The sequence below is a fragment of the Microcaecilia unicolor genome, chromosome 14 (genome assembly GCF_901765095.1).
Source record: "Microcaecilia unicolor chromosome 14, aMicUni1.1, whole genome shotgun sequence".
NCBI lineage: Eukaryota > Metazoa > Chordata > Amphibia > Gymnophiona > Siphonopidae > Microcaecilia > Microcaecilia unicolor.
Genome location: NC_044044.1, coordinates 47,410,163 through 47,422,739, shown reverse-complemented (window position 1 = coordinate 47,422,739; position 12,577 = coordinate 47,410,163). Strand labels below are relative to the sequence as shown.

The following is a 12,577-nucleotide window of genomic DNA, read 5'->3' as shown; positions in this document are numbered from 1 at the left end:
TATACAATTCAAGCTTCTCCTATTGACCTTCAAGTGCACTCAATCTGCAGCCCCCCATTACCTGTCTACCCTCCACTCCCCGTATGTTCCCACCCATAACCTCCGCTCTCAGGACAAATCACTCCTATCTGTACCCTTCTCCACCACCGCTAACTCCAGACTCCGCCCCTTCTGCCTCGCCTCACCTTATGCCTGGAACAGACTTCCTGAGCCCATACGTCGTGCGCCCTCCCTGCCCATTTTCAAGTCCTTACTCAAGGCCCATCTCTTCTCTCCTGCTTTTGGCGCCTAACCACCTTCCCCATTCCAGATACATACACTGACTACATAGCTTATTACCTTTAGATTGTAAGCTCTCTTGAGCAGGGACTGTCCTTCCCCTTGTCTAAACTTGTACAGCGCTGCGTAACCCTGGCAGCGCTATAGAAATGCTAAGTAGTAGTAGTATTCTGTAGCTTTTATATGACAAAGGTACCCATGCTCACACCTCGGGCGGGAAGGCAGAAGCACATGTACGGTGGGACACTACTAGAAAGGTCTGTATTAATCTTACTAGTCAGTGTCTGCACTGGGGTCCATCAGATGATGTCACCTAGCTGCGAGAATACTTGACGTGCTGTCCTCTGAGAACACCTGCTACAGGTGAGTAACTTCTGTTATTCAGCAGGTCTCCAAAAAACAAATTTATTAACAATATTCAGGCACATAAGGCAGGACAAGAAATGTTGCTTATCCATTTTGTTACAGATAATAGCTGACTGTTTAATGATTGATATCCATAAAACTTTTGAAAAGGTATGGATAAGCAAGTTGTGCGTTCACCACCCAGCAACTGGGAAATTTTAATAAAAAGATGTCCAGAAATCCTTGGGTTAAATGTTTGATCTTTTCTTTTCTTTTCTTTCTCTCTCCTTGGTTTTCCCAGGTCAAAGTATGAGGAGGACAGGAGGTGAGTGTGTTTCACTTACACAAGGGCAGTTTTTCAGGCATTCCTCATAAATGGAAGGCTTTGCAAATTGCAGCCGGTGTGTGGCAGTGCTGCTCCTTTTAGGAGAAACAGCTAAATCTACTTTATAAGCAGAATTAACCAATTTGTTCAGCAAGCTTCGGACCTCCCAAAAGCCGGTGTGGTAGGCCTGCTTGACAGGCACCAGGAAGCAGGAGCTAATGGGGGCCCTCTTGGACTTGACATCTCACTTAGCCTGAACTTGAGGAGCCCTCCCACTCAGCCACTATTGTCCAGCGGAAGTTCTGCCTCGCCTAGGGTCTCCCTTACCAAAGCGGTTTCAGTTTTGATGGGAAGAGGGGGACAGGTCAATGGAAGGTTTGTAATGTCTTTCATCATTTCCTTTTCTGTTCTAGTTCACCGATGGATTTTGCTCTGAGTACTTACATGAACTATGCAGGCCTCAAGGTGAGAGATTCACGCCCAGCCAGCTCTTCAGAGAAATCGCAGACCTTCCCAGACAAGGATAAGTGGCTTCCGTTTTTTCCCAAAGTTAAAAAGGTGAGTGCTCTCGATTTAATCCTGTGGCCTTAACAGTTGTCACCAGATTTATTTATTTATTTTTATTTATTGCATTTGTATCCCACATTCCCCCACCTATTTGCAGGCTCAATGTGGCTTACATAGATTTATTGACATTGTCATATCAGGATATCAGATACAGTTAGTAATGTGTAGCGATCAAGGAAGGGAAGAGGGAAGAAGGAAGGGCGTGATTAGGATAGTTGTATAAGGTGAGCTTTCATGATTAAGTGAGTTGGTGAGGTGACTTAGTGAGGTTATAGGTGCTCATTGTAGGCTTTGTTGAAGAAGAATGTTTTCAGAGATTTTCGAAAGATGAAAGCTGCAATAGTCAGTCACATGAGAATATTCATAAATCTTATGCCCATGTGTCAGCGGTCACTGTTATCCAGAGCAAGAAGAGATTAATATTCCTCTGGTGGAAATTCTAATCAAAGGAAGTGGGTAAAGGAGGGTTTAGCTAAACCTGGCATAGTCTGCTCCTACTCTCCCCACAGGAATTGACCTTCATGATAGATTTTTATTTCCTTAGTGTTTGTGTGGAGGAGTGGCCTAGTGGTTAGGGTGGTGGACTTTGGTCCTGGGGAACTGAGGAACTGAGTTCGATTCCCGGCACAGACAGCTCCTTGTGACTCTGGGCAAGTCACTTAACCCTCAATTGCCTGTCGCATAGAGCCTGCCATGAGTGGGAAAGCGCGGGGTACAAATGTAACAAAAATAAAAAAATCAGGAAATGCTCCTTCAGGTCCAGTACTGAGCCAGTGTCCCAACACAGTGTTAGGAAACTCTCTCGACTCTGACCTAGTGTCTGAGCAGTTTGTTAGAGGGACATTCACTGATCCACTCTCACATCTGATCCACTACTAGCATTATGACAGAGGGCACTGGGTGAGGTTCTACTGACTCTGTGGATGTTGAAGGTCATCTGGCATGTTTCCTGTAGATTAACCCTGGTGTTATGACTATGTTCCGAATCAGATTCTACAATCTCCCACCTTTCTTTCAAATCTAGACAAATTTGCAACTGTAATGAAGTACTGTAATTCCTGCTGTAAGCCACATTGAACTGGAACTCAATTTTGGATAATTGTGGGACACAAGAACAAATAAATCTGATACACCTTTTAATTCCTCAATCAAAAAGTGCTACTTTTTGAAAGAAATCATTAAATTATTATCTAAAAATCTAAAGAAAATTCTGTTCAACAAAGTGAATGAATGATGATTTCCATCTTTATTGTCCGCTGAAATGTGTCTGCATGTGTGTTTCTGCATGTCAGCAGAGCAGCAACGCCAAGAAGGACAAAGAGCGAGAATCAGCAGAAGACAAGAAGCGAAACCCCATTCTGAAATATATTGGAAAACCCAAGAGCTCATCCCAAAGCAGTAAGTTTTGTGGGGTGGTCATGAATTCCTCACCATAAGAGAAACTAGGGTTCAGATGGGCGGGGGGAGAGGGGGACACACAGGATATTCAGATGGGTGGTCATGGCTGGGTCTAGAAGATACATCATTTATTTATAGCAGCATTTACCGTATTTTTCGGACTATAAGACGCACTGGACCATAAGACGCACCTAGGTTTTAGAGGAGGGAAATAGGAAATAAAATTTTTTTTCTTTTTCCCTCCTCTAAAACCTAGGTGCTCCGGTGCGTCTTGTCCGAATTCGGGATTGCCCTCCCCTACTCACGTCAGCGATGTTCCCTGGTGGTCTAGTGACGTCGGGGCAGGAAAGAGCCCCCTCTTTCCTGCCCAGCGCGCTGCTCTCCGTCCTCCTCCGTCCTCCTGTATGCTGCCTGACGGTCTCGGTGAGATTCAAAATGGCCGCCGAGAGTCTCTTTCCTGCCCCGACGTCACTAGACCACCAGGGAACATCGCTGACGTGAGTAGGGGAAGGGCGATCCCGAACTCGGGGGGAGGGCGATCCGGAATTGATACCTTCGGACTATAAGACGCACCCCCCATTTTCCTCCCAAATTTTGGGGGAAAAAAGTGCGTCTTATAGTCCGAAAAATATGGTATATCCCACATTTTCTAAACATGTTTGTTTCAATGTGGCTTTTACAAAGGAAGATAGTATAGATAGAGAATTACATTTTAGGTGGGCAGGGTTTAGTGGATGGGGTGTGAGAGGTGGAGAAGAGGCATGTTCAGGATTATGTATGAATGTTGAAGTTTAGGAATGATTCTGTTTCAAGACCATATTTAAACTTAAGAGGCAAATGCAGGGGTAAATAACCAGCAGGTCACTTTGAAACTGATGCACCAAACTGTATTTGTAGTTGCAAACACAATGATGTCTGAAAAACAGGCCACTACTACTTAACATTTCTAGAGCGCTACTAGGGTTACGCAGCGCTGTACAGTTTAACAATGAAGGACGGTCCCTGCTCGAAGGAGTTTACAATCTAAAGGACGAAATGTCAAATTGGGGCAGTCTAGATTTCCTGAATGGAGGTATGGTGGTTAGGTGCTGAAGGCGACATTGAAGAGATGGGCTTTGAGCAAGGCTTTGAAGATGGGCAGGGAGGGGGCCTGGCGAATGGGCTCAGGGAGTTTATTCTAAGCATGGGGTGAGGCGAGGCAGAAAGGGCGGAGCCTGGAGTTGGCGGTGGTGGAGAAGGGTACTGAAAGGAGGGATTTGTCTTGAGAGCGGAGGTTACGGGTAGGGACGTAGGGGGAGATGAGGGTAGAGAGGTAGGGAGGGGCTGCAGATCAAGTGCATTTGTAGGTTAAAAGGAGAAGCTTGAACTGTATGCGGTACCTGATCGGAAGCCAGTGAAGTGACTTGAGGAGAGGGGTGATATGAGTATATCGGTCCAGGCGGAAGATAAGACGGGCAGCAGAGTTCTGAACGGACTGAAGGGGGGATAGGTGGCTAAGTGGGAGGCCAGTGAGGAGTAGGTTGCAGTAGTCAAGGCGAGAGGTAATGAGAGAGTGGATGAGAGTTCGGGTGGTGTGCTTAGAGAGGAAAAGGCGAATTTTGCTAATGTTACAGAGGAAGAAGCAACAGGCCACTAGTATGATTAGACACATGACCAGCACATTTAACTCCTGATTGCAAAATAAATACTAAAACTGAGGAATCATGCAGATCAGCTCATTTGTGTGATCAGAATTAATTATGATGTATTAAAATGCATAAATAACCGTTTTTGTAAAAAACCTAATGATACATCCTAGAGACGCGGTTAGGCTTTTACATTAGTCAGTGATTGTATGCAATCCTGAGTTCAAGAAAAACTACACAAAGCTGATTTGCATATCATGTAAGAATATGGTATGAGTCAACAATCTCTGTGCAGGATGTACTGGGGCTTAGTGCATTGGCCTGTTTGCTTGCATGATTCAGAATTAACTGCATTTTTTATTATAAAGTTTATATGTTTTGTAATTTCTGGCAGGGTAAAAAAATAATTACACCTCCCTCTCAAAAAAAAAAAAAAAAGAAGTTGAGCAGGGAAAACTTTGTGCTCAGCTCTTTTAAATTTTGGTTTAAAAAATTACAGAGACTTTTAAAAATTCCAGAGCGAATGATGGGCTGCTTCAGAATCTTGGAAGGCTAGTTTTTTGCACTGAAACTTTAAATCTGGTTTTCGGCATCTCAATTTTTATTAGAATCGTGTTTGCCCATTTAAGGGCAGTTCTGGAAACGGGGTGCTTACATTTTGCAGGCTTTGTGCATCAGTGTGCAGAATCATTACATTTACGGGCATATGCGCGCATATACATACGCTTAAATATCAATAAAGCTACCTAAGCGCTGTTCTGCAACTGCTTAACTTACAAAGCAGTGTTTGCAAGAGGGACATCCATATGGGAGGAGCATGATTTGCACATAGATGGGGCTCCCACGTACATGCATAATTTATAGAATACTGCAAGCGTTGCTATACTGGGAAAGACTGAAGGTTTATCAAGCCCAGTGTCCTCTTTACAACAGTGGCCAATCCAGGTCACAGGCACCTGGGAAGATCCCAGAACAGTAAAAAAAGAATTTATGCTGCTTATCCTAGAAATAAGCAGTGGATTTTCCCCAAGTCCATCTTAATAATGGGTTATGGACATTTCTTTTAGGAAATTATCCAAACCTTTTTTAAACCCTGCTAAGCTAACTGTAGTTTTGTTTGGCCATGAACATAGAGTCATGGCCACAAAAAGATTGGCAAGTGCTGGACTAGGGGACAATTCATGAAGTTACATACTAATACATTTAAAACAAATAGGAGAAAATATTTTTTTCACTCGTCACATAGTTAAGCTCTGGGACTCCTTCCCAGAAGATGTAATGAAAGCAGTTATGTAGCTATATTTGAAAAAAATGTTTTGGACAAGTTCCTGAAGGTAAAGTCCATAAACCGTAGACCTGAGGAAAGTCACTGCTTATCCCTGAGAGTAAATAGCCTGGACTCTTGTTCTCTTTTGGGATCTTGCCAGGTGCTTGTGACCTGGACTGCCCACTACTGGAAACAGGATACTGGGATAGATGGACATTTGGTCTGACCTGCAATGCTATGGCTATTCTTGCATAATGCTAGAACCCCACTATAATGGGGTGGAATTTGCATTTTTTTTTTCTAAACTGCCCAGGAAGCACCATGCACTCTCCTCGTGCTTTCCTGTTTGTTCTCATTGTTATGATAGTGGGAAGGTAATTTTATAAAAATGTTCAAAAGGGCCTATTTTATGAAAGCAACGTGGGTACCTTTCTGCCTTTATAAAGAAGCTGCCAGAACTATCCCCGACAGGCATTCAAATATTCTTGCACAGCTGCTCTAAATCAGGTGCAAATATAGACGCGTGTGTATATATCATGTCTCTACTCCTTCTCCATCCAAACTGTGCACCTGAGATATTATATAAAAAGTAGGCGCTTTCTCCATTAGTAAGCAGCGGCATGCACCCGTACGACTTCTTGGGGTCATCCTGCAGCTCCTGAATCAGATGCTTATAAAACACAAGAGAGCCCGTCCCCGGTGGCCTTCTGTGAGGGTATCCTCTGCTGAGCTTCTGTCAGTTTTAGTTTTATCTGCCAGCTAAACTGGTCGCTACTCTCTGCACTACTGGCAAAACAAAACCATCAGACAAGGAAATGTCTGACAGTAAATCTTCCAGCACCCTAATGGACTGCTCACAATTACTTGCAAGGGCTTACCAGAAGTAAGGAACTGTTAGGAACTGGGCAACATTCTGGGGAAGGGGGAGCCTATTCCGAAAAGATGGGCTCCACCTTAACCAGGGTGGGACCAGGCTGCTGGCATCAGCATTTAAAAAGGAGGTAGAGCAGCTTTTAAACTAGAAAAGGGGGGAAGGCCGACAGTCGCTCAAAAGCGCATGGTTCGGGGTAAGGTATCTTTCAAAGATATCACCAAAACAGGGAAGATAGGGTATCCTGATAGTGAGGTTGCAAAAGAGACCGAAGTAGATCAGGTGTCCCTAAATAAAAATCATACAAAAGATTGCAAATTAGTACTGTCAAGTACTAAGCATGATGTAAATAGGAGCAACAGACACAGTTTGAAATGTCTATATGCGAATGCCAGGAGCCTAAGAAATAAGATGGGAGAGTTAGAATATATTGTACTAAATTAAAAATTAGATGTAATAGGCATCTCTGAGACCTGGTGGAAGGAGGCTAACCAGTGGGACACTGTCATACCGGGGTACATATTATATCGTAGTGATAGGGTGGATCAAATTGGTGGAGGGGTAGCATTGTATATTAACGAGAGCCTTGAATCAAATAGATAGAAAATTCTGCAGGAAACAAAACACTTCTTGGAATCATTGTGGATTGAAATTCCATGTGTAAAGGGGAAAAGGATAATGATAGGAGTGTACTACCGTCCGCCTGGCCAGGATGAACAGACGGATGCAGAAATGTTAAAGGAAATTAGGGACGCAAACAAACTGGGCAACACAATAATAATGGGTGATTTCAATTACCACAATATTGACTGGGTAAATGTAACATTGGGACACACTAGGGAGGTAAAATTCCTTGATGAAATCAAGGACAGCTTTATGGAGCAGCTGGTACAGGAACCGACGAGAGAAGGAAAAATTCTAGACCTAGTCCTTAGTGGAGCGCATGATCTGGTGCGGGAGGTAATGGTGCTGGGGCCACTTGATAACAGTGATCATAATATGATTGGATTTGATATTAGCTTTGAAGTAAGTATACATAGGAAATCAAATACGTTAGCGTTTAACTTTAAAAAAGGAGACTATGATAAAATGAGAACAATGTGAAAAGAAAACTTAGAGGAGCGACTGCGAGGGTCAAAAATTTACATCAGGTGTGGATGCTGTTCAAAAACAACATCCTGGAAGCCCAGGCCAAATATATTCCATTTATTAAAAAAGGAGGACGGAAGACCAAACGACAGCTGGCGTGGTTAAATAGTGAGGTGAAGGAAGCTATTAGAGCTAAAAGAAAATCCTTCAGAAAATGGAAGAAGGAACCAACTGATAAGGAAAGCTAAGAGGGACTTCGAAAAAAAGATTGCTTTGGAGGCAAAAACATATAGTAAAATTTTTTGGGGTATATTAAAAGCAGGAAGTCGGCAAAAGAATCAGTTGGACTGCTAGATAACCGAGCAGTAAAAGGGGCGATCAGGGAAGACAAAGCCGTAGCGGAGAGAATAAATCAATTTTTTGCTTCGGTCTTCACCGAGGAAGATTTGGGTGGGATACTGGTGCCGGAAATGGTATTCGAAGCTGACGAGTCGGAGAAACTTAATGAATTCTCTGTAAACCTGGAGGATGTAATGGGGCAGTTCTACAAACTGAAGAATAGCAAATCTCCTGGACCGGATGGTATTCATCCCAGAGTTCTGATCGAACTGAAAAATGAGCTTGTGGAGCTATTGTTAGAAATATGTAATTTATCCTTAAAATCAAGTGTGGTACCGGAAGATTGGAGGGTGGCCAATGTAACACCGATTTTTTTAAAAAGGTTCCAGAGGAGATCCGGGAAATTATAGACCGGTGAGTCTGATGTCGGTGCCGGGCAAAATGGTAGAGAATATTATTAAGAACAAAATTACAGAGCATATTCAAAAGCATGGATTAATGAGACAATTTCAACATGGATTTAGTGAAGGGAAATCTTGCCTCACCAATCTACTACATTTCTTTGAAGGGGTGAACAAGCATGTGGATAAAGGGGAGCTGGTTGATATGTATCTGAATTTTCAGAAGGCGTTTGACCAAGTACGTCATGAAAGACTCCAGAGGAAATTGGAGAGTCATGGAATAGGAGGTAGTGTTCTATTGTGGATTAAAAACTGGTTAAAAGATAGAAAACAGAGAGTAGGGTTAAATGGTCAGTATTCTCAATGGAGCATGGTAGTTAGTGGGGTTCCCCAGGGCTCTGTGCTGGGATTGCTGCTTTTTAACATATTTATAAATGACTTAGAGATGGGAGTAACTAGTGAGGTAATTAAATTTGCTGATGATACAAAGTTATTCAAAGTCGTTACATTGCAGGAGGATTGTGAAAAATTACATGCGGAACTTACGAGACTGGGAGACTGCGTCTAATTGGCAGATGATGTTTAATGTGAGCAAGTGCAAAGTGATACATGTGGGAAAGAGGAACCCGAATTATAGCTATGTCATGCAAGGTTCCACGTTAGGAGTCACGGACCAAGAAAGGGATCTAGGTGTCGTTGTTGATGATACGTTGAAACCTTCTGCTTAGTGTGCTGCTGCGGCTAAGAAAGCAAATAGAATGTTAGGTATTATTAGGAAAGGAATGTAAAACAAAAATGAGGATGCTATAATGCCTTTGTATCACTCCATGGTGCGACCGCACCTCGAATATTGTGTTCAGTTCTGGTCGCCGCATCTCAAAAAAAAGATATAGTGGAATTAGAAAAGGTGCAGAGAAGGGCGATGAAAATGATAAAGGGGATGGGACGACTTCCCTATGAGGAAAGACTAAAGCGGCTAGGGCTCTTCAGCTTGGAGAAAAGGCGGCTGAGGGGAGATATGATAGAGGTGTATAAAATAATGAGTGGAGTTGAACGGGTAGATGTGAAGCATCTGTTCACATTTTCCAAAAATACTAGGACTAGGGGGCATGCGATGAAGCTACAATGTAGTAAATTTAAAACGAATCAGAGAAAATGTTTCTTCTGTCAACGTGTAATTAAACTCTGGAATTCTTTGCCAGAGAATGTGGTAAAGGCGGTTAGCTTTGCGGAGTTTAAAAAAGGTTTGGATGGCTTCCTAAAGGAAAAGTCCATAGACCATTATTAAATGGACTTGGGGAAAATCCACTATTTCTGGGATAAGCAGTATAAAATGTTTTGTTCATTTTTGGGATCTTGCCGAGTATTTGTGACCTGGTTTGGCTACTGTTGGAAACAGGATGCTGGGCTTGATGGACCTTTGGTCTTTCCCAGTATGACAATACTTATGTACTTATGTTTTGTGGACTGTTTTCTGGATACTATCATTTGAAATAGAAGTGTTTCAGCAATTGGTGTACCACAAAAAGTTTTCTGGATTGTATCAGTTTTCGAAATACTAGTCTATTACTTGTACCTATCCAAAGGAGTCTCCAAATCTCCCTCGTACATCTGCATGTATCGGTCATTGCAGTGTAACATCACTAGGTCAAAGGCAAGCCATTGTCAGTATATCCCGTAATCTAGTGTTTTCATGCGAGATAGTTTACACAAAACCACCCATGTGGGTACCACCTCCACTTTGTGCAAATGCGACTCATGGAAGCCCTGATTGAACCCCTGGGACAAGCATCCGTCAAATATCTCATATCAAAGACAATCGTCTTAATAGCTATTTCATCCACTGGACAATTTAGCAAACTGGAAGCTCTCATCTAAATTCTGCTATATACTGAATTTTACCCAAACAGGATAGTATTGAGAACCCACCTGGTCTTTGTTTGCATTTTAAATGGTGGTGGGTTTCCATCTTAATCAAGCAATTGTCCTCCCAGTACTATTTTTGTTTCCAAACTGCTTTCTCGTCCTGCAGAGATATCTTTACGTTCACTGGATTCTAGACATGCTTTAATATAGAATCTCAGGTCAGTGCCCATCATGGAGATATGTAAAGCTGCCACCTGGTATCGCTTCATACCTTTTCCTAGATATAACTTGTGGAGGAGTGGCCTAGTGGTTAGGGTGGTGGACTTTGGTCCTGGGGAACTGAGGAACTGAGTTCGATTCCCACTTCAGGCACAGGCAGCTCCTTGTGACTCTGGGCAAGTCACTTAACCCTCCATTGCCCCATGTAAGCCGCATTGAGCCTGCCATGAGTGGGAAAGTGCGGGGTACAAATGTAACAAAAACCCAAAACTCTTTGTCATGTTTGGAGAATGTTTTTGGACAGACCATCTTACATAATCATTTTTGCATAATTCTTCGTGCTAGTCAGCATCTCCACCTATTTTTAAACCTGAGTTGCTAAGTTTCCAGTCTTTCAAAACAACTCCCAGCCCTGTCATGCAGGTGCATCTCTCCGTTGGTCCATGGAGAAAGTGATATTGTAGTGAGGGTTCTACGTGGACAGCAGAGGGATGCAACTTTACTTCCACGCACCTTCTCCATTGATAAAGCATTTGACTATAATATAAACTGACAGAGCTCAGCAGAGGATGGACACATGAGAACCCCCGCACCTGCTCAGGATGCCCAGAGGAGGGGGCTCCTGAGCCTTGGGAGCCGCAAGATGATGTCACTCAGTCATGGTGTTGCACTGAGAACCTTCATTACAGGTAAACAATAGCTTCCTTAGCGTCCCTCCGGACCGGACCAGGATTGGACTGATGGGTTGTGCTCGCCTTCCAGCAGGTTGGAAGGGAGGTCCGGTCCGGTCCGGAGGGACTAAAGGAAAGCAAATTAGCAGGTAAGATCTAATTTCTCCTTTTTTTCTGTGCTCATACTTTGTATTCCAGTATTCCCCACGCAGTTTTAGAATAACCATTTTCTGTGTCTAAGACATGCTTTGCACGTGGAAAATGCCTTATAAAATTACCACCTAAATGTATACTTTTTGTTTTGAATCATTTCATTAAAATCTAAAAAATCTGACATTTCATATTTTTTTTTCCCTTTCAGCATTTCATGTTCCTTTGTCCCCCGGTGAAGGTAAAAGGCATATTTTGTTTTGTTTGTTTTGCTTTCCTTAAGTTTTGTCATACTTTTTTATTTGATCTTCTTGCCCCATCCATGACACCAGGAGACAAAACGAATACACTTTTATTGAGGTGGTTAAAAATACCCTAAAATCCATTAGGTGTGAGCCTTTCTTGCTTACCCTACTGTAAGGTTAGGGATAGTCGGGCAGTAAACCCCAATAGTTTTGATACCATTGATTTCTATAAGGGAAGATTGGAACAGTGGGTAAGAGATGCCAGCCTTTTTGCTAAGCATAAGCCATAGTCTGGGCAGCGGTTAGCTCCAGTGCAGATTGATGATCTCCAACGATCTTTGTTCTTGATGTGGTCGATCTTTTGTTCAATCCCGTCAGTTAAACCTGGGAACGTGAGAAACATCATCCAGCATTTTGAGAACAATCAGCACTATGACCCCCAGGATTTGGCAATGCAACGTCTGTCCACGGGCAGCTTCCCTGAAGACCTACTGGACTCTGACAGGTAAGGGGTGGGAGACAGCTTTGGAGCATGAGGCTGGTGAATGCTGAGTTCCTGTTTATTGCTTAGAGAGGGGAGCGCCTTAAAATTAAACATCAAGGTCTGCCTGCCTCCCTCCCTCCCCCCCCCACCTGCCCCTTTGAATGACTCTGTGAATGTAACAAATGAACCCCCTTTGTGCTGCTGCTTCTCCTACTAATACTACTACTTAACATTTCTAGAGCGCTACTAGGGTTGCGCAGCGCTGTACAAATTAACGAATAAGGACGGTCCCTGCTCAGAAGAGCTTACAATCTAAAGGACGAAATGTCAAGTTGGGGTATATGAGATTTCCTGAGAAGAGACGTAGTGATTAGGTGCCGAAGGCGACATTGAAGAGGTGGGCTTTGAGCAATGATTTGAAGATGGGTAGGGAGGG

General features: G+C 43.1%; 1 protein-coding gene across 8 annotated transcripts in view; it reads left to right on the top strand.

Moving 5' to 3' along the window:
* ARHGEF11 (Rho guanine nucleotide exchange factor 11) overlaps positions 1 to 12,577 on the top strand; it is a 202,775-nt gene that overhangs the window by 127,087 nt on the left and 63,111 nt on the right. For 6 of the 8 annotated variants that reach the window (XM_030187312.1, XM_030187311.1, XM_030187316.1 and 3 more), the window contains 5 exons: positions 926 to 949; positions 1,363 to 1,507; positions 2,809 to 2,914; positions 11,624 to 11,653; positions 12,036 to 12,162. In XM_030187312.1, the coding sequence (XP_030043172.1) occupies positions 926 to 949; positions 1,363 to 1,507; positions 2,809 to 2,914; positions 11,624 to 11,653; positions 12,036 to 12,162 (432 nt within the window). The remainder of the gene's footprint in view (positions 1 to 925; positions 950 to 1,362; positions 1,508 to 2,808; positions 2,915 to 11,623; positions 11,654 to 12,035; positions 12,163 to 12,577) is intronic. The other 2 variants (XM_030187315.1, XM_030187314.1) reach the window with 1 other exon arrangement.